The sequence below is a fragment of the Ahaetulla prasina genome, chromosome 7 (assembly GCF_028640845.1).
Source record: "Ahaetulla prasina isolate Xishuangbanna chromosome 7, ASM2864084v1, whole genome shotgun sequence".
In the NCBI taxonomy this organism is placed as follows: Eukaryota; Metazoa; Chordata; class Lepidosauria; order Squamata; family Colubridae; genus Ahaetulla; species Ahaetulla prasina.
The window spans coordinates 6,820,126-6,843,318 of NC_080545.1; the positions used below are offsets into that span (position 1 = coordinate 6,820,126).

General features: G+C 40.2%; 1 protein-coding gene across 1 annotated transcript in view; it reads right to left on the reverse strand.

Moving 5' to 3' along the window:
* The window catches only part of ABCD2 (ATP binding cassette subfamily D member 2), a 35,939-nt gene extending 13,092 nt beyond the window's left edge, over positions 1–22,847 (reverse strand). The window contains exons 1-5 of the mRNA XM_058190482.1: positions 21,885–22,847; positions 12,006–12,186; positions 9,816–9,937; positions 4,945–5,113; positions 945–1,039 (exon numbers count right to left, since the gene is read on the reverse strand). Of these exons, the coding sequence (XP_058046465.1) occupies positions 945–1,039; positions 4,945–5,113; positions 9,816–9,937; positions 12,006–12,186; positions 21,885–22,847 (1,530 nt within the window). The remainder of the gene's footprint in view (positions 1–944; positions 1,040–4,944; positions 5,114–9,815; positions 9,938–12,005; positions 12,187–21,884) is intronic.
* Between the last annotated feature and the right edge of the window lie 346 nt (positions 22,848–23,193).

A 23,193-nucleotide genomic window follows, 5' to 3' on the forward strand; every position in this document is an offset into this window, starting at 1 on the left:
GGGGGAGAGAGAACAGATATTTTTCACCTGGCTTTTTGAAGCTGAAGATCAGAACGGAAGAAGCTTCTTGGATGAGAAGCGAAATGTCTTCAACGGAAAACCAGGAAGTCCAGTTGCCTCTTGAAAAAAGCACCTTTGGGATGACTTATGACAGGTTTTCCACTTATGACCGTTGCGGCATCCCCACAGTTACATGGGGAGGGTGGGGGAAGCCAGATTCACTTAACAACCCCCGTGATTCACTTAACAACCGAAGCAATTCCTTAACGGGTCTGGCCAAAAAAAAAAAAAAAAAGGGTTGGAAATTGGGACAAAGCTCAGTTAACAACTCCCTTGCTTAGCGATAGAAACATTGGGCTCGGTTGAGGTCGTAAGTCGAGGACTACCTATAGTGGGACAAACAGTTCATTTAGTGACCGTTCGGCAGTGCAACGGCACTGGAAAAAGTGACTGGTGACCATTTTCCATACTTACAACCGTTGCAGCATTCCCCGTGGTCACGCGATCAAAATTCAGGCGCTTAGCAACCGACTCGTATTTATGACGGTGGCAGTGACCCGGCGGTCACGTGATCCCCTTTTGTGGCATTCTGACGAACAAAGTCAAGGGGGAAACCCGGATTCGCTTAACAACCATGTTACGAATTGAACAAAAGGCAACGATTCACTTAACAACCGTGGCGAGCAAAGCCGTAAAAACGGGGCAAAACTCCCTTAACAAATGTTTCATTTAGCAGCCTAAATGTTCGGTGTGTGTGTGTCGTAACTCGAGGACTACCTGCGCACATTTCTGCCTCTGCCGTCCAGCTGCTATGCCTACCTTGCTTGATCTCCCCATTTTCCATATGCTTGTCCAAGTATTTAACATATGGGACATGAATGCTGCGCTCGTTTTTGTGCTAACTGTGAGGACAACAATCAGAAGGTTCCTGCATAGCATCTTACTTTGAAGTTTAGCTTGGAAACCACCACATCTCCACTGGGGGTAATTATAGGGACATTTTCACAGATAATCCCATGATCAATATCTATTACTTTTCCTATAAGTAAAAAAAAAAAAAGACAAAAAACACAAGGTATATTAATAGAGCAAGGAGACACGCAAGCACAGACAGAAAATTATTGGTTCGTGAAAGGCCGTTTTGCGAACAGACCTTCGTTACCTGGCGAGTTTCACATGAAAATGCTTCCCTAAATTCTAGATGGGATTAGGGAAGAGATTGGACTTTGTTTCTTAGTCTTCCGTGACGTTAAGAATTTGCACCCGTCTCAATCACAGACCGAGCATTTCCCCCCTCCCTCTTTTAAAGTCCTTGTAATCCTTTACATCGAGGTGGAGTCGGGAGCGACTGAATGGAGCTGAGTATTTATTGGCCGGATGCCCTTCCTGATGCCTATGCTTTGTTCACAGCAGACCATATAACTCGTATATATAGAGAGAAATATCTGTCGCTACCTAGGATAGAACTCAAGAGCTTCCGGATTGTGAAGTGAGAGCGCCACGTCTAGGCCACCGGGCCGCTCAATCCTAGATGCTGCACAATCACTACAAATCTGTTATATTTGCGTTAGGTTTTATTCAACACTTTAAGAATTTATTCTTGATAAGGCTACACAACCCTCCCGATTTGATTTGAAGCATTTTGCTTCAGAATATAAGCAAATATATTCTGAAGCAATAGATAGCCAGTCCAAACATGGCCCCTTCTAGAACTTCTTCAAGCAGCCACATCTTTTCCTAGCAGCATGTAGGACTTCAAAAGCCAGTGGTATAAACCTGGGAAAAGATCAGAGACTAGGCTGCGTTCATGCTCCAACATCTGTATCTATATGTCCACATCTACGTCCGTCTATCTATCTATCATCTATCTATCTATCTATCTATCTATCTATCTATCTATCTATCTATCTATCTATCTATCTATCTATCTATCTCTATCTCTATCTCTCTATCCCTATCCCTGTCTGTCTGTCTGTCTGTCTGTCTGTCTATCTATCTATCTATCTATCTATCTATCTATCTATCTATCTATCTATCTATCTATCTATCTATCTATCTATCTATCATCATCATCTCTAGTCATCTATCATCTTTATCTCTCTTTCTATCGCATCTATCTCTCAGTCTATCCTATCTCTCTGTTATATTTATCTCTCTATCCTATCTATCTATCCTATCTATCTATCTATCTACTGTAGTAATCATCTATCATCACTGTTTTTCTACCAATCATCTATATCTCTCTTTCTATCATATCTGTTTATCTCTATCCTATTTATCTCTCTATCCTATTTATCTCTCTATCTATCTATCTCTATCTATCTATCTATCTATCTATCTATCTATCTATCTATCTATCTATCTATCTATCTATCTATCATCTCATGATTTCCAAAGCCCAATTACTCCACCCTTGATATCACCCTAGGGCAGGATTTCCAGTCTTGGCAACTTTAAGACCTTTGGACTTCAACTCCCAGAATTCCCCATAACTCATAACCCATGCACACGGGGTAGCACACACTAAACCACTGCCTTGCTTAGGAACAGAAATATTGAGTTGTGCATATGATACCATGCATGTACAAAAGGAGGCTAAACTTGCATCACAACAGCACAGCGGTTTTATTTTTATTTTTATTTTATATTTGTCATTTCCATTCTTCCTCCTCTTCTCTCTTCCTGCCCTGCAAATACCTCGGCACGAAGCCGAAGCCTATTGATGATCCTGCAAAATGCTATTTGACATCGATCGTTATGCTTTTAAGTGGCCATCGTGCATTCAAAGGGATGGTAGCTGTAGCTCAACATGTCCACTAGGTAAGGGAACGTCTGCATGGATGTTTATCTGAATCATCCAAAGAGCCTCTTCCTTTTGACTTGTCACTTAAAAGAATATCTTGACTTCATCTTCACACCCTCAAAGCCCAGGGATTGTATTAGAGGCAGGTAGCTAGCATTTAGGCACAGTCCTCACTGCCAGGAAATTTCTCCTTAGTTCTAAGTTGCTTCTCTCCTTGATCAGTTTCCAGTTATGGCTTCTTGTCCTATCCTCAGGTGCTTTGGAGGATAGCTTGACTCCCTCTTCTTTGTGGCAGCCCCTCAAATATTGGAAGACTACGATCATGTCACCCCTTGTCCTGCTTTTCATTACACCAAGACATACTCTATTCCTGCAACCATTCTTCATATGCTTAAGCCTTTCATTTATTCGTTTATTTTAATGGTGTTGGATAAAAAGATCTTTACTCTACCTTGTTCAGTGTTGCCCAAAATTAGCCTGGCAGTTGCTTTCTCTAATTTCAGACACTGAAATTAGCCCAGAATCCGTGTTCAAAGCTTTAATGCTGCATTAAAGCCTGTTCAAATGCTATTTACTCCTTAGGCCTCATCATAATGTAAAAAACACGCTCAATGAATACGCAATTAGGCATTAACAGGATCATGCTAAGAATATTACATTTCATGTAATATTCATGAATATTCATGTAATATCATCAGCAATGAGTCAAATGATGCTAACCAATGAAAGAACACATTCCAGCATATACAGTATGTTTGAATTGTATAAAATTGTATATTCTTTACCCTTTTAAGGGATCCTCCTCACCTGTATTTGTAAAGGCCTCTCCTTGTTAATCCATACATATAGAAATACTAATCTACAGTAGTGGCCAAAATTGTGGAAACCTTTTGGGGAAACCTTGATGAACGTATCTTTTCTTTTATGTACACTGAGAGCATATGCACCAAGACAAATTCCTTGTGTGTCCAATCACACTTGGCCAATAAAATTCTATTCTATTCTAAAAAAAAAAAAAAAAAGTGTATTTTCTAAAACTAGCTAATAACACCACTTTTTTGGGAAGGATTTGCTATTAGAATAGCAGTTACAATATAAAGAAGAAAAGTGAAATACGTAGAAAAAAACGAGATACCGGTATACAAAAATTATCACCATAGAAGAAACGAGATATACAAAAATTATCACCATGTCAGTTAATACTTAGTTGGGTAACATTTAGCATGAATTACGGCCTTACAATGTCTTCCCATGAAGTGAACCAAGTCTTTTAGTCCTCCAGCTGTTATAATGTGGAATGAAGATTGAATGATGGCTTCTATTAACTGGGTTTTATTGCTGGATCGCTTCTGACTAACAAGTTTCTTTAGTCGGCTCCATAGATTTTCAATTGGGTGAAGGTCTGGGCTATTCCCAGGCCATTCCAGCAGTGGAATAGGATTATCTTTTGAAACTCCAAAATAAAAAAAAAAGTGGTGTTATTTTTTTATTTTTATTTTTTTTTATTTGAATTTATATCCCGCCCTTCTCCGAAGACTCAGGGCGGCTTACACTGTGTTAAGCAATAGTCTTCATCCATTTGTATCCTATATACAAAGTCAACTTTATTGCCCCCAACAATCTGGGTCCTCATTTTACCTACCTTATAAAGGATGGAAGGCTGAGTCAACCTTGGGCCTGGTGGGACTTGAACTGGCAGTAATTGCAAGCAGCTGTGTTAATAACAGACAGACTTAGTCTGCTGAGCCACCAGAGGTCCTTTATTAGCCATCAAACCTCAAAAATACACTTTTCCCAAAAGGTTTCCACAATTTTGGCTACTACTGTACCTTTCTGGCTCCGATCCTATTGTAGGCAAAGTCACATTAGGCTAAAGAACTTTGCCTGTTAATTTTGCCAATTTTACTGGCTAGAAGCGTTGTCGTTAATTCATCCTTTCCTGTTGAATCCACTGCCAGTGACATAAAATTTATCCATTATCCCTTAATAAATCATAAAAGTAGCACAAAGCTAGTTAAAAAAAACAAACCACACGTATTTAAGAAGAGATGAGATAAAGCTGTCCCAATATATCGGTGCTGTACTTTACCCAGATGTGAAATATTAAAAAGAAATCAAGAGGGCAGAAATGCATTGATTACCTTTGATTTCTAAAGGGCCATGAATGCATTGTTTGGCTTTATTCCTTTTCTTGTGGCTGCTTTCCCGCTCTGGAGTAAGGTCTGACATTTTGTAAATGCCTCTCTTTACTTCATCGAAGACTGAAAACATGTTGTATACACGGGCAGTATAGCCAGCTAATTCCGCCACCTGCAAAACAACAAGCATTCACAATTCAAAATTCAAACACACTCAGAACTGTAGAAATGGTGGTAGACTTTAGGAGAAACCCTTCCATACTTCCACCTCTCACAATACGACAACACAGTATCAACAGTAGAAACCTTCAAATTTCTGGGTTCTATCATATCACAAGATCTAAAATGGACAGTTAACATCAAAAACATCATCAAAAAAGGACAACGAAGAATGTTCTTTCTGCGCCAACTCAGAAAGCTCAAACTGACCAAGGAGCTGCTGATCCAGTTCTACAGAGGAATTATTGAGTCTGTCATTTGCACCTCTATAACTGTCTGATTTGGTTCTGCAACCCAACAAGAAAGACACAGACTTCAGAGGACAATTAGAACTGCAGAAAAAATAATTGCTACCAACCTGCCTTCCATTGAGGACCTGTATACTGCACGAATCAAGAAGAGGGCCGTGAAAAGATTTACAGATCCCTCACATCCTGCACATAAACTGTTTCAACTCCTACCATCAAAACGATGCTATAGAGCACTGCAGACCAGAACAACTAGACACAAGAACAGTTTTTTCCCCGAAGGCCATCACTCTGCTAAATAAATAATTTCCTCAACACTGTCAAACTATTTACTAAAATTACACTACTATTAATCATCTCATCGTTTCCATCACCAATCTCTTTCCACTTATGACTGTATGACTGTAAGTTTTTGTTGCTATCATTAAGGGTTAAATTGTACCCTATGACCATCATTTGTGTTGTAAATGATGTACCTTGATGAAGGTATTTTTTTCTTTTTCTTTTACACTGAGAGCATATGCACCCAAACAAATTCCTTGTGTGTCCACTCACACTTGGCCAATAAATTCTATTCTATTCTATTCTATTCTATTCTATTCTATTCTATTCTATTCTATTCTATTCTATTCTAAGCCGTAGCGATAAGTGGTATGGATTGAGCGCCAGAAGAAATGCCTTGGTTGTTATTGCAAAGGATTGTATTGAATTTACATTTTGTAATCTGGTTTTGGAGGAAGAACCAGATCTCTGACTTGATACATCATCAGATATTTTTCTGTTCATACAAGGTCATGAAACCCAGGTTTCAAACTAAAGTAGCCTACGGTAGAATATTTCCAATAGTTAAATGGCTGAGTCGGTCGGCCTTTTTAAAAATTCTGACAGTTTCTGGAGAATAGCAGTTTGAAATGATTCGCACACTTCCTTTTGCTGCAGAAATGTAGCAGTTAAACTCTGACTTTATAAAGAAATGTGGAGTTTAATTGGCTATAGGGAAAAGCAAGAAAGGTGCAGGAAATGTAGGAGAACATTTTGGATCCAACTATATCCTAAGAATTCCCTTTCTATCAGGACTGACTGCTTGTCTCAGAGGGTAATAAATTCTGCTTGCAGACAAATAATCTTCAGCCCTTCTCTCCAATTGTATGGTTCCTTGAAACGGCAGCAATGAATTTCTGAGCCGGAGGATCTGATGAAATTACTTCACTAAACCGTTTTATCTTATGATTTATGATGAACGTATTTTTATGATGACTAGGATCATGATTTATCACTTATAGCTTTTATGTACAATGAGAGCTTATGAACAGAAGACATATTCCTTGTGTGTCCGATCACAAGGAATATGTCTTCTGTTCATAAGCTCTCTCAAATAAAGAATTCTATTCTATTATAGCCTATTCTAATCTATTCTATCCTATCCTATCCTGTGGCTATGCCATGCCATGCCATTTTTTCTATTCTATTCTGTTCTGTTCTGTTCTGTATTCTATTCTATTCTATGCCATTCCATGCCATTTTTTCTATTCCATTCCATTCTATTCTATGCTATGCCATGCCATGCCATTTTTTCTATTCTATTCATTCTGTATTTTATTCATTCCCTATTCTATTCTAGTCTATTCCATTCCATTCTGCATTCTATTCTGCATTCCATTCCATTCCATTCCATTCCATTCCGTATTTTTGTTCTGTTCTGTTCTGTTCTGTTCTATTCTATTCTATTCTACTCTATTCTATTCTGCATTCTATTCTATTCTATGCCATAATATGCCATTTTTTCTATTCTATTCTATTCTATTCTATTCTATTCTATTCTTTCTGTATTTTACTCATTCCCTATTCTATTCTAGTCTATTCCATTCCATTCTGCATTCTATTCTGCATTCTATTCTGCATTCCATTCCATTCCGTATTTTTGTTCTGTTCTGTTCTGTTCTGTTCTGTTCTGTTCTATTCTACTCTATTCTATTCTACTCTATTCTATTCTGCATTCTATTCTATTCTATGCCATAACATGACATTTATTCTATTCTATTCTATCTATTCTTTCTGTATTTTACTCATTCTCTATTCTATTCTAGTCTATTCCATTCCATTCTGCATTCTATTCTGCATTCTATTCTATGCCATAACATGCCATTTTTTCTATTCTTTTCTTTTCTTTTCTATTCTATTCTATTCCATTCCATTCCATTCCATTCTTTCATTCAACATCCTGCCTGTTCTTCAGAAGCTCAAAGTGGCATGCATATAGCTCCCATCTCTCACCAGAGCAACCCTGTGCGGTAATTTGGGTTGAGAGACAATCATTGGCCAAAGGTTATCTACTGAGCTTCCATGGAATAGAATAGTGGTGGGGGAGACAGAGTGTGGGGGGAGAGACACCCAATTGTAAAAATGTAAATTTGCATGCTCCTACAGGAAATTTAAAAAAATGTTGTTTCTTTAATTGAGTGGTTATTATATTTATCCTAATTTATCACTGGATGCACCACAATTCCAAAATGTTTGAGAAAGTGTTGCCGTGCCTGTTATTATTTTGCAAATACTGCACAAAAATGCACCCGGAAAACCTGGAGATTGGCCACCGGAACAATTGGACTGGACCATCTTCACTTAATCCCGATGCCGCGGCACCCTGCTTCAATTGAATTAAGGGTACCATAAGTGACTAGTGAACCTTGTTATCTAGCTTAAGTGCCCAGGCCTGGGTTTCTGCAGGAAATAGCACAATTTCTGAGTCTCCCATAGATCATCTCAAATGAAGAATAAGCGTTCCCACTTTGGCAAGCTGACCTTAGAAAGAGGAAGCGAGGTCAGCCAATGTCTGGTGATCAGCTTTGAAAGTTTAAGGAGCCTTTTTTTTTTAAAAAAAAAACTTTTTCAATTCTTTGGTTCTGGTTCGATTCTGCAACCCAACAAGAAAGACACAGACTTCAGAGGATCATTAGAACTGCAGAAAAAATAATTGCTACCAACCTGCCTTCCATTGAGGACCTGTATACTGCACGAATCAAGAAGAGGGCCGTGAAAAGATTTACAGATCCCTCACATCCTGGACATAAACTGTTTCGACTCCTACCCTCAAAACGACGCTATAAGAGCACTGCACACCAGAACAACTAGACACAAGGACAGTTTTTTCCCGAAGGCCATCACTCTGCTAAACAAATAATTCCCTCAACACTGTCAAACTATTTACTAAATCTGCACTACTATTAATCTTCTCATCGTTCCCATCACCAATCTCTTTCCACTTATGACTGTATGACTGTAACTTTGTTGCTGACAATCCTTATGAATTATATTGATATATTGACCATCATTTGTGTTGTAAATGTTGTACCTTGATGAACATATCTTTTCTTTTATATACATTGAGAGCATATGCACCAAAGACAAATTCCTTGTGTGTCCAATCACACTTGGCCAATAAAAAATTCTATTCTATTCTATTCTTACAATCTACAACTTTTTGGTGGACTTTCAAATCCTTTGAAATCGAGGCAGTCCTCGACTTAGAACCCCCAAAGAGCCCAAGATTTCCATTGCTAAATGAAATGTTGGTTGGGAGTTATGTCCTGTTTTTAAAAAAATCTTTCCTGCCACACGGTTGTTAAGTGAACCGCCGCAGTTGTTAAGTTAGTAACACGGTTGTTAAGTGAGATTAGCTTCCTCGTTGACTTTGTTTCCTGGGTCGCAACAGCTGATCACATGACCCTGGGACACTGCAACCATCATAAATACACGCCAGTTGCCAAGCGCCCAAATTTTGATCACGTGACCATGGGGTTAAGGGTCATAAAATGGGACTTAATAATTGCTTTGCTTAGCAACAGAAATGCTGGGCTCAATTGTGGTCTTAAGTCGAGGACTGCCTGTTCTTGGGACTCCCTGATTTCTGTCAGCTTCAAATTATTTATCCTTGCTTTATAGCTATACAGGAGCCATAGTACCCAAACTAGTCACAACAGAGGATCCTAAAAAGATGTTTATTTCCCCCGAATTTAACTCTAGAATGCATCCAAGCATTGACAGCATGATTTAGAAGCGGTGCGACGGCCTAGAGGTAGAGCTCTTGCCTCACAATCAGGAGGTTGTGAGTTCAATCCTAGGTAGAGACAGATATTTCTCTCTCTGGGCACACTGAGAATATATCTGCTGAACAAAACTCCGCATTGGCAACAAGAAGGGCATCTGGCCAGTAAACAAACTCCACCTTGCAAGGGATTATGGGGTCGTTAAAAGAAAACGATTGACAGTGCAATTTAAATTTTGTTCGCTTTTCATTTTCACATGCAACTTAAAACAGTTGCCCAGCATACAAACTTTATATTTATAGGAGTGTCTTATGATGTTTACAATATAATTCTGTTAATCAAGGCTAAGATAATGGAGTACCTCTTTGTAGGAAGACATAATCCGTTCAATGGCATCTGCTCCAGAAACTAATAAATTTCGTGAGGTAGTGAAGGTTTCCGTTCGCTCGCTGACCATGGCTTGTTTCTGGCCATTGTCCAAATCTATCGAAGAGAGAAACAGTCAATGGAAGCAATTGGATCCTGCAACATTATCCTGGAAACACGTATATTTTGTCTTCCTTCGGAAGCAATATTTTCAGTGTCTTCTTGGAAATATTCTAATACAATAGAAGAAAAAACATGGCTGGCAGTAGACTGTGGCTCTTTGGGATTTCTGTTATAATTCTAAGACATTTCTAGTATTTTGAGGACAGAAAATATTGACATGAATAAGAGGATGAGCCTAGAATTAAGATTCAAACAGGTTAATTAACCTTAAATTTTATGTGGAGATCTGTACCTACAACTAACATTACATTCCTACGAAGTCTGGTTGAAAAATGACTATTATGGTTCGATGCAAGGTGAGGAGTGGTGCGGTGGCCTAAAGGTGGAGCTGTCGCCTCACAATCAAGAGGCTGTGAGTTCGATCTTGGGTAGAGGCAGATATTTCTCTCTCTCTGGGCATGCTAAGAATATATCTGTTGAACAAAACTCCACGTTGGCGACAGGAAGGGCATCCAGCCAGTGAACACTGCTAGATCCATTCAGTTGCCCAGACTCCACCCCGCAAGGGATTATGGGGTCATTAAAAAAATGGTAATGATGATGATGGTTCGATTCAAGGTGGCTTTTCATGTTTAGGGGGCTTCTGACAGTTAGGTGGGCTCCCCAGTTTTTTATCCTGGGGAAAATTCATGGCACAATCCTTCAGAATAATTTTCTGGACCTAGGGTTGCGTTTTGGCTTCCTTGATGCTGACAGCAGGGGAATGTTTGGGTCATTTCTCCATGAGGTGCAGGCGAAAATAGAAAGCCATGAAATGCACGCTTCAGGGAACATCTGAATGTACTATCTGGTTGCATCTGGGTTTGTGCATTTAGGGGAGATCTTGATTTTGGCAGTAGGGGTAAGTGAGGCCTGGTGTTAAAGGCAGTTTATATAGCAATAGCCCTTAGACTTATATACCGCTTCACAGTGCTTTTACAACTCTCTCTAAGCAGTTTACAAAGTCAGCCTTTTGTCCCCCCATCAATCTGAGTCCTCATTTTACTGACCTCGGAAGGACGGAAGGCTGAGTCGACCTTGAGCTGGTCAGAATCGAACTGCAGGCGGTGTGTTGCCTGCAATACTGTACTGCATTTTAACCAGTGCGTCACCATGGTTATTATCATAGTTATTATCTATGAATTGAATGAACGTCCCGCCTCTTATTTTCACAATGGATTATACCACCTGTCCAGTTTAGTGAAAAACAGCTACCCACAATCAGATGTAATTGAATGGGATACACAATGCGTAACATCCTAATCCAAAAAAACCCCCCACAAAAATTGGGATTTTTTTTTTTTAAAAAAGAAATATTAGGTTAGAAATGGCAAGGCTCTTCTGATGTCAGTGTGATTTGCCATATTTTTATTTCTCAGATTTTTTTTTTTTTTACTTCCTGGTCTTGTTCACGTACAACAGGGAAGTTAGGCGAGGGACATGAATTAATCTTACAACAAACAATATTTACTCTTACCAAGATATCAGATAATCATCATCACTGGTTTAAAACTCAATTTATTTACACAGTAGTAGTATAAAATTTGTGGGCATAGTAACTACAGGTAGTCCTCGACTTACAGCTGTTCATTTAGTGGCCATTCAAAGTTTCATTCAACAGCACTGAAAAATGTGATTTATGACCATTTTTTTACACTTGCAACGTCCCCGTGGTCATGTGATCAAACTTTGGACGCTTGGCAACTGGTTCACACTTACGACCGTTGTTCCCAAGATCACGTGATCCCCTTTTTGCGACCTTCGGAAGAGCAAAGTCAACAGCGGGAGGGGCCAGATTCACTGAGCGACCAGGTTACTGACTTATCAGCTGCAGCGATTCACTTAGCAACCGAGGCAAAGAAAGTTCGTAAAATGGGGAGACACTCACTCAGGATGTGTGTCTCACTCAACAAGGGAAATTTTGGGCTCCATTGTGGTCGTAAGTCAAGGACTACCTGTTATGGCCTTTTCTCTATGCCTTTTCTTCCCGGTTTCACCAAAATTCAAATCCAAGCATTTTTACCGCCATCCGCAAAGGCTGTTGCCGTGATGATGGGAACCGCTACCATAATCAACCCGCTGCTACTCCAGACGTATTTCATCAGGAACTGCTCAAGCATGATGTACCATAAGCGCTTGGACAATATGATGTTCATCTGCTCTTCCAGAGCTTTGTAACTTTTCTGAAGTTGGTTCATTTCCACCTGTAAATTTAAACAAAAATAAATAGAATAGAATAGAATAGAATAGAATAGAATAGAATAGAATAGAATAGAATAGAATAGAATTTTTTTTTATTGGCTAAGTGGGATTGGACACACAAGGAATTTGTCTTTGGTGCATAGGCTCTCAGTATACATAAAAGAAAAGATACGTTCATCAAGGTACAACACTTACAACACTTAATGATAGTCATAGGGTACAAATTTAACACTTAATGATGCATATGTATATATGCAGTGTGTGTGTGTGTGTGTGTATAGAATAGAATAGAGTACAGTAGAGAAGAATAGAGTAGAATAGAATAGAATAGAATAGAGTAGAATAGAATAACAGTCTGTTATTAACAGCAGCTGCTTGCAATTACTGCAGGTTCAAGTCCCACCAGGCCCAAGGTTGACTCAGCCTTCCATCCTTTATAAGGTAGGTAAAATGAGGACCCAGATTGTTGGGGGCAATAAGTTGACTTTGTATATAATATACAAATGGATGAAGACTATTGCTTGACATAGTGTAAGCCACCCTGAGTCTTCGGAGAAGAGCGGGATATAAATTCAAAAAAAAAAAAAACAGTGATCATTTTTGTATATCTCGTTTTTTCTATGGTGATCATTTTTGTACGTCTCCTTTTTTCTACATGTTTCACTTTTCTTCTTTAAACTGTAACTGCTATTCTAATAGCAAATCCTTCATACAAGTTATTGCATGACATGCTTGATTAAATGACCTTTCCATCGATATATAATTTTATGATACTACTCCCCCCACTCAAAGAAGGGGTATTATTACCTAGTTTTAGAAAACACACTTTTCCCAAAAGTTTTCCACAATTTTGGCCACTGCTGTATTTGTGTGATGATATTTCGTCCTTTGGTGTGGAATAGTGACTATTTATGGGCGATTTCCAAACAACTGAATCAACTAAAAAGCGTGGATCTTAACTTAAAAGACATCCCTTCTTGGGAGGAGCTCAATGCAAGAAGTGCATCACTCACAAAGCCAGCTGTTGTGACTCGTCCTCCCTCCTCTCCTCAGCCGGGCCCCTCCCGTCTCCAACCGGGCCTGTTATCAGACTCCGAGTCTGATAATGAAGATGAACGGCCTGTCACGCCTCCAGCCCCCAGCCCTGGCCCCATGCCCGGAGAGGATGCCGGGAGTGAACAGACAAGCCCGATAAACTTCACTCCTACAGCATGTGAGCAGGAAGCCAGCCAGGTGCTGGAATTAGTGACAGTAGATCCAGCTGAAGACAATTCAGGGTAGGAGGACCCTCACTTCCGGAGATCTGAGAGGCGATGCCAGCAGAAGGAGGGGTGGGGCAGGCCTGGATAAATGCTGGGTCATGGAGTCACACCCCACAGCCTATATAAAGGACCTGCTTTTGGCATTCCAACCTTGAGTCAAGCAAAGTCTTATCGAGTTTGCTGATACCGGACCCTATCGCTGAAGTCACAACTTGGACTCCTGCCTGCCCTGATAAACCTCGAAGGGACTTGGCAAACTGCAGAGGCTTCGTCGCCAAATTTGCCATGGACTTCCTTGACTCGTTTGTCGGAGTGGGGGGTGGGACACGACACCAGCTATAAAATCCAGCACTGCGACTTGTATGCGCCAATAGATTTTTTTTCCCATTGGTATCCAAGACACCTTGATATCTGATGTCTATGGAGATTCTCAGTCCTCCAGATCATGGTTTTCCGAAATGTGCTTTTTTTTTTCCAAGTGGCAACTGGACTTTCTGGTTTTTCTTTGAAGACGTGTTTCGCTTCTCACCCAGCTCTATGAGATGAAGAAGCTTCTTGGATGAGAAGCGAAGCGTCTTCAAAGGAAAAATCAGAAAGTCCAGTTGCCGCTTGAAAAAAAACACAACGCACCTTTGGGACAATCTGATTCAAATATTCTAGTATCAATACATATTACAATCCTAAGGGACTTGAAATCCATTACTCTTAATGAGCATTTTATAAGAATAATAGCAAATAAACACATTATTTTTAGGGTTGGAAGGAATACTTTCAAATGTAGGATAAGGTATTTTACTTTCGTTAAATTTGCTTCGTCTACCTTTTATTTCATCATCATGTTATATAATCACACATATATATATATATATATATGCAGTGTGTGTGTGTGTGTGTGTGTGTGTGTGTGTGTGTGTGTGTGTGTGTGTGTGTGTGTGTGTGTGTGTGCGTGTGTGTGTGTGTGTGTGTGTGTGTATAGAATAGAATTTTTTTTTATTGGCTAAGTGGGATTGGACACACAAGGAATTTGTCTTTGGTGCATAGGCTCTCAGTATACATAAAAGAAAGATACGTTCATCAAGGTACAACACTTACAACACTTACAACACTTAATGATAGTCATAGGGTACAAATTTAACACTTAATGATAGTCATAGGGTACAAATTTAACACTTAATGATAGTCATAGGGTACAAATTTAACACTTAATGATAGTCATAGGGTACAAATTTAACACTTAATGATAGTCATAGGGTACAAATTTAACACTTAATGATAGTCATAGGGTACAAATTTAACACTTAATGATAGTCATAGGGTACAAATTTAACACTTAATGATAGTCATAGGGTACAAATTTAACACTTAATGATAGTCATAGGGTACAAATTTAACACTTAATGATAGTCATAGGGTACAAATTTAACACTTAATGATAGTCATAGGGTACAAATTTAACACTTAATGATGCATATGTATATATGCAGTGTGTGTGTGTATAGAATAGAATAGAATAACAGTCTGTTATTAACAGCAGCTGCTTGCAATTACTGCAGGTTCAAGTCCCACCAGGCCCAAGGTTGACTCAGCCTTCCATCCTTTATAAGGTAGGTAAAATGAGGACCCAGATTGTTGGGGGCAATAAGTTGACTTTGTATATAATATACAAATGGATGAAGACTATTGCTTGACATAGTGTAAGCCACCCTGAGTCTTCGGAGAAGAGCGGGATATAAATTCAAAAAAAAAACAGTGATCATTTTTGCACGTCTCCTTTTTTCTACATGTTTCACTTTTCTTCTTTAAACTGTAACTGCTATTCTAATAGCAAATCCTTCATACAAGTTATTGCATGACATGCTTGATTAAATGACCTTTCCATCGATATATAATTTTATGATACTACTCCCCCCACTCAAAGAAGGGGTATTATTACCTAGTTTTAGAAAACACACTTTTCCCAAAAGTTTTCCACAATTTTGGCCACTGCTGTATTTGTGTGATGATATTTCGTCCTTTGGTGTGGAATAGTGACTATTTATGGGCGATTTTCAAACAACTGAATCAACTAAAAAGCGTGGATCTTAACTTAAAAGACATCCCTTCTTGGGAGGAGCTCAATGCAAGAAGTGCATCACTCACAAAGCCAGCTGTTGTGACTCGTCTTCCCTCCTCTCCTCAGCCGGGCCCCTCCCGTCTCCAACCGGGCCTGTTATCAGACTCCGAGTCTGATAATGAAGATGAACGGCCTGTCACGCCTCCAGCCCCCGGCCCTGGCCCCATGCCCGGAGAGGATGCCGGGAGTGAACAGACAAGCCCGATAAACTTCACTCCTACAGCATGTGAGCAGGAAGCCAGCCAGGTGCTGGAATTAGTGACAGTAGATCCAGCTGAAGACAATTCAGGGCAGGAGGACCCTCACTTCCGGAGATCTGAGAGGCGATGCCAGCAGAAGGAGGGGTGGGGCAGGCCTGGATAAATGCTGGGTCATGGAGTCACACCCCACAGCCTATATAAAGGACCTGCTTTTGGCATTCCATCCTTGAGTCAAGCAAAGTCTTATCGAGTTTGCTGATATCGGACCCTATCGCTGAAGTCACAACTTGGACTCCTGGCTGCCCTGATAAACCTCGAAGGGACTTGGCAAACTGCAGAGGCTTCGTTGCCAAGTTTGCCACGGACTTCCTTGACTCATTCGTCGGAGTGGGGGGTGGGACACGACACCAGCTATAAAATCCAGCACTGCGATTTGTATGCGCCAATAGATTTTTTTTTCCCATTGGTATCCAAGACACCTTGATATCTGATCCAAATATTCTAGTATCAATACATATTACAATCCTAAGGGACTTGAAATCCATTACTCTTAATGAGCATTTTATAAGAATAATAGCAAATAAACACATTATTTTTAGGGTTGGAAGGAATACTTTCAAATGAGGATAAGGTATTTTACTTTCGTTAAATTTGCTTCGTCTACCTTTTATTTCATCATCATGTTATATAATCACACACACACACACACACACACACACACATATATATATATATATATATATATATTTGTTTTCTGAGGTTTTCACGGGTGTTTGTATATAGGTCTTTGGTTGTTCGGGTTTTCTCCCGTGTAAAATTGGAAGTGTCTTGGCGACGTTTCGACGAAGTCTCATTCGTCATCTTCAGGCTTCAGCTTCGTGCTTCTGGGAGCAATGCTGTAAACACCTAGCACCAAGCTGTAAACACCTAGCCTGAAGATGACGAATGAGACTTCGTCGAAACGTCGCCAAGACACTTCCAATTTTACGTGGAAGAAAACCCGAATAACCAAAGACCTACATACAAACACCCGCGAAAACCTCAGAAAACATATATATATAATCTGTGTCTAATCTGTGCTGCAGGGGGATTTGAGCTGGATGGTGGATATTTTTTGGTTTGTGCAGAATGCTGTCTTGATGTTATGTTTGTGGAGGATAGAAGCACGAAGCTGAAGCCTGAAGATGACGAATGAGACTTCGTCGAAACGTCGCCAAGACACTTCCAATTTTACACGGGAGAAAACCCGAACAACCACAGACCTATATATATATATATATATATATATGTATATGTATATATATATATATATATATATATATATATACGTTACCTAATAATACAGTGGAGATCTTAATGCTAAGTATTTCGTTTCGGACTGAAAGTATTGTCACATAGCTACGGTTTAGATATGCTACACAGCGGCTTTTTAATGTTACAATCATGGGATAAAGGTTAAATAATGTTAGGCTTGCATTAGTGATGTCCAGTATTGATAGAATTGTTACTGTTTTCCTCTTATTTTCAATACTTTAAACTTTTTTTAAAAAATAATTTTTATTAAACAGATTTTTTTAAAAAAATCTGTAAATTAAAAACAAAAAAGCAATATTAACACTTCCTTCTTTCCAACAGTTTTGCGTCGGTGATCAATACTTATACATTTTTTCTCTCTTATCCTAATGCATCTTTTATACATATATTTCTAATATATCATATGAATACTTTAAACTTTCTAAATGATAGAATTTCCCTGCCTGAAATCACATGACATAAATATTATTGCATTAAGAAAATTCTCACTTCAGTCGGCTCAGTAAAGCATTTATGCTGGAATGAAAAGATACAGGATTTCAGCAGACTTGATTGGTTGGGAGAGTATTTAAAGGGCCTCTGTAATCAACTAATTGTCTACATTAGAAGATTAATGTGCAAATTACAGAGATGGGTTGGAGGAAGAATAATTAGTAGGGTACCCACAGGAAGATAACAGATTACAGTACATTCTTCACTCAAAGTCCACACAGCTGCTGAGAGAACAGAAATCCTGCTAGTAAATTTAATTTCTGTAAAGAAAATATTGAAATACATTTGGGGTGGGACACGACACCAGCTATAAAATCCAGCACTGCGATTTGTATGCGCCAATAGATTTTTTCCCATTGGTATCCAAGACACCTTGATATCTGATGTCTATGGAGATTCTCAGTCCTCCAGATCATGGTTTTCCGAAATGTGCTTTTTTTTTTCCAAGTGGGAACTGGGATTTCTGGTTTTTCTTTGAAATGGCACCAGAAAGTCCAGTTGCCTCTTGAAAAGCACCTTTGGGACAATCTGATTCAAATATTCTAGTATCAATACATATTACAATCCTAAGGGACTTGAAATCCATTACTCTTAATGAGCATTTTATAAGAATAATAGCAAATAAACACATTATTTTTAGGGTTGGAAGGAATACTTTCAAATGTAGGATAAGGTATTTTACTTTCGTTAAATTTGCTTCGTCTACCTTTTATTTCATCATCATGTTATATAATCACACATATATATATATATATATATATTTGTTTTCTGAGGTTTTCACGGGTGTTTGTATATAGGTCTTTGGTTGTTCGGGTTTTCTCCCGTGTAAAATTGGAAGTGTCTTGGCGACGTTTCGACGAAGTCTCATTCGTCATCTTCAGGCTAGGTGTTTACAGCTTTACATTGCTCCCAGAAGCACCAAGCTGTAAACACCTAGCCTGAAGATGTCGAATGCGACTTCGTCAAACGCCGCCAAGACACTTCCAATTTTACGGGAGAAAACCCGAATAACCAAAGACCTACATACAAACACCCGCAAAACCTCAGAAAATATATATATATATATATATATATATATATATATATATATATATATATATATATATATATATATATATATATATATATACGCTACCTAATAATACAGTGGAGATCTTAATGCTAAGTATTTCGTTTCGGACTGAAAGTATTGTCACATAGCTACGGTTTAGATATGCTACACAGCGGCTTTTAAAAAGTTTGGGAACCTCTGGGATAAAGGTTAAATAATGTTAGGCTTGCATTAGTGATGTCCAGTATTGATAGAATTGTTACTGTTTTCCTCTTATTTTCAATACTTTAAACTTTTTTTAAAAAATAATTTTTATTAAACAGATTTTTTTAAAAAAATCTGTAAATTAAAAACAAAAAAGCAATATTAACACTTCCTTCTTTCCAACAGTTTTGCGTCGGTGATCAATACTTATACATTTTTTCTCTCTTATCCTAATGCATCTTTTATACATATATTTCTAATATATCATATGAATACTTTAAACTTTCTAAATTGTGTGGCCTTCAAACACCCTGGCTGGGGAATTCTGGGTGTGGTAGTCCATACATCTTGAAAGTCCCAAGGTGCTTTTTTCAAGAGGCAACTGGACTTTCTGGTTTTTCTTTGAAATGTCACCAGAAAGTCCAGTTGCCGCTTGATCCAAATATTCTAGTATCAATACATATTACAATCCTAAGGGACTTGAAATCCATTACTCTTAATGAGCATTTTATAAGAATAATAGCAAATAAACACATTATTTTTAGGGTTGGAAGGAATACTTTCAAATGAGGATAAGGTATTTTACTTTCGTTAAATTTGCTTCGTCTACCTTTTATTTCATCATCATGTTATATAATCACACACACACACACACACACACACACACACACACACACACATATATATATAATCTGTGTCTAATCTGTGCTGCAGGGGATTTGAGCTGGATGGTGGATATTTTTTGGTTTGTGCAGAATGCTGTCTTGATGTTATGTTTGTGGAGGATAGAAGCACAGGCTGAAGCCTGAAGATGACTATATATATATATATATATATATATATATATATATATATATATATATATATATATACGCTACCTAATAATACAGTGGAGATCTTAATGCTAAGTATTTCGTTTCGGACTGAAAGTATTGTCACATAGCTACGGTTTAGATATGCTACACAGCGGCTTTTAAAAAGTTTGGGAACCTCTGGGATAAAGGTTAAATAATGTTAGGCTTGCATTAGTGATGTCCAGTATTGATAGAATTGTTACTGTTTTCCTCTTATTTTCAATACTTTAAACTTTTTTTTTTAAAATAATTTTTATTAAACAGATTTTTTTTAAAAAATCTGTAAATTAAAAACAAAAAAGCAATATTAACACTTTCTTCTTTCCAACAGTTTTGCGTCGGTGATCAATACTTATACATTTTTTCTCTCTTATCCTAATGCATCTTTTATACATATATTTCTAATATATCATATGAATACTTTAAACTTTCTAAATGATAGAATTTCCCTGCCTGAAATCACATGACATAAATATTATTGCATTAAGAAAATTCTCACTGCAGTCGGCTCAGTAAAGCATTTATGCTGGAATGAAAAGATACAGGATTTCAGCAGACTTGATTGGTTGGGAGAGTATTTAAAGGGCCTCTGTAATCAACTAATTGTCTACATTAGAAGATTAATGTGCAAATTACAGAGATGGGTTGGAGGAAGAATAATTAGTAGGGTACCCACAGGAAGATAACAGATTACAGTACATTCTTCACTCAAAGTCCACACAGCTGCTGAGAGAACAGAAATCCTGCTAGTAAATTTAATTTCTGTAAAGAAAATATTGAAATACATTTGGGGGTGGGTGAGTTTACCTAACCAATTCTAACCTCTGCCTTCTCCTGTCCTCTTCCAGAGAGCTCTGCTAGGAATTTTTAAAAAAAAAAATCACAATTAATATTGCTAACCAAGCAAAGAGAAAAGAGCCAATTTGGCAAACCTCTAGGTCAATGTTTCTAAAACTTGGCAACTTTTAAATTGTGTGGCCTTCAAACACCCTGGCTGGGGAATTCTGGGTGTGGTAGTCCATACATCTTGAAAGTCCCAAAGGTGCTTTTTTTCAAGAGGCAACTGGACTTTTTGGTTTTTCTTTGAAATGTCACCAGAAAGTCCAGTTGCCTCTTGAAAAAGCACCTTTTTTGTCAACCATGACTGAGAATCTCCATCTTGAAAGTTGCCAAGTTTGATAGCATTGTTTTAGATCTTGGATAACCCATTAATTCAGTGGGGTGGGTGGTGTTTTTTTTTTTTTTTTGCCCTGAGCAGATGTTCCAGATCAGGGCTCTCCAACCTTGGCAACTTTAAGCCTGGAGGACTTCAACTCCTAGAATTCCCCAGCCAGTTTTGCAGGGAGACCCCTGCTCCAGATCATCATCTTTGTTTAATGACCCCATAACCCCTTGCAGGTTGGAGTCAAGGCAACTGAATAGAGCTGAGTGTTTACTGGCCGGATGCCTTTCATGTCACCAGTGCGGAGTTTTGTCCAGCAGATATATTTTCATCGCGCCCAGAGAGAGAGAAATATCTGCCTCTATCTAGGATTGAATTCACAGCCTCCTGATCACTTCCTGACAGTTAGAACAATTAATAAGTGGAACAACTTGCCTGCAGAAGTTGTGAATGCTCCAACACTGGAAAAATTTAAGAAAATGTTGGATAACCATTTGTCTGAAATGGTGTAGGGTTTCCTGCCTGGGCAGGGGGTTGGACTAATTTTTTTTTCTTTCCTCCTTTCTCCCTCCCCACCATTCTAAGATGGTAGCTAGGCAGACCCGACCCTACATTAATTATATTTATACATCTTCAATAATCCCTGTACATTAACCATCACTCCATCCTCTACCCTCATCCCCCCCCCAGTTCCCCTCCCCCTTACCCCCCCTGACTTCCCAGAACAAAATGCAGGGTATCAAAACTAACTATCATAATCCAAAATAAATCTTAAATTATAATCTCTAGTCACCACATAATCACACTCTCAATTCCCCTCTCCTTCAAAAAATATATTGGCAGGGGGGTTAGACTAGAAAGCCTCCAAAGTTCCTTCCAACTCTGTTGTTGTTATTATTATTATCAGATTGTGAGGCGAGAGCTCCACCTCTAAGCCAGTGCACCATTCCAGCAGATGCTCCAGATGTTCCTGGCGGGGGAAAAAAACCTACCAAGAACTACAGCAGCATCAACCGAGCCACCTTAGGTCCTTCTTCCGTCCGCTTACCTTGTGCCCTCGATAGAAGGCGATCTCTTCCCCGTTGGCAATGATCCGGGAGTGGAGGTAGCGCAGGTAGCCCTTCCGGTGGGCTTCCTCCGCCACCAGCTTTCCAAATTTGGGAGAGCAGGCTCTCAACACTTTGGCCGTGGTGTAGACCACCAATCCGGCCAGCAGCGTAGGGCCGACGGGACTGGCTCCCCTCTTTTGAGCCGTCCGGATGAGGGTGTAGGAGGTGAGCCCCACGTCCAGGATGGGCTTGGTCAAGTTGGAGTAGAGGTGAGCCACCGACTGGGAGAACATCATGATGTCCTCGGTCAGCGACTGGTCGGGGTTGGCCAGCCTGCCGTCCATGTTGGTCACCTGGTAGTAGGTCTGGTGGTCGAAGTAGGTCAGGTAGGCGCGATCCACCAGGCGGGTGCGGCAAGCCAGAGCCAGCTTGCCCTCCAGGTAACGGATGGCGCTGTTGACGAAGGTGGCCGGGATGGCCACCAGCAGCCACTTGAGCAACTTGCAAGCGAAGCTGCGCGGATGCCTCTCCACGATGCTCTTGACGATCTGGCCGTCCAAGCCGGCGACGTAGATGGAGAGGAAAGTCCGGGAGACCAGAGCCACCGAGTGAAGGCAAAGCCAACCGCTCTCCGGGCTGACCAGCCGCGGGAAGAAGATCTTGCGCAGAGCCAAGAGCTGCCGGAGGAATTCCGCATTGGCTGCCGGCGAGGTTTTGCTCCTTGCAACCGGGCCGGAGCCGGCCAAAGATCCCGCCGCTTCTTTCTCCACCTCTTCTCGCTCGGCGGCATCTTCCGATGCCCGTCCGCTCCGTCGCCCCCGCCGCAGCCGCTTGCAAAGCACCGGCCAGAGGATTTTCAAGCCGTAAGCCGCAGCCAGCAAAGCCGCCGCTCTCTTGGCGGCGCTCGCCCGGCTCCAGCGCTCACCTCGCCCGGGGACCAGCCTTGGCAAAGCCGGGCTCATCGTCCTCCCCGGTCCGGAGGAGGAGGAGGAGGAGGAGGAGGACCCGCAGAGGCGGCGAGGGAGGGAGATGCAACGGGGGTGGATGGTGGTGGTGGTGGTTGGGGGGGGAAGATACCCGGCTCGGCTTGCAAGAAGAAGATCCCGCTCCGGTGCGATCGGGATCCGCCAAGCTCCACCTCCGCCGTTCATTGGCCGCGCCTGCAAGCCGGCAAGGTCGCCCGGCCAGCCAGATGCTTGGCGGGGGTCGCGGGAAGAGCCGAGCCCGGAGCGGCCGAGCGCAGGGTGCGGAGCTGCCTCGGCTGCCTCTCTTCTCCCGCGGGGTCCTTTCCAGGCTGGGGGGGGATCC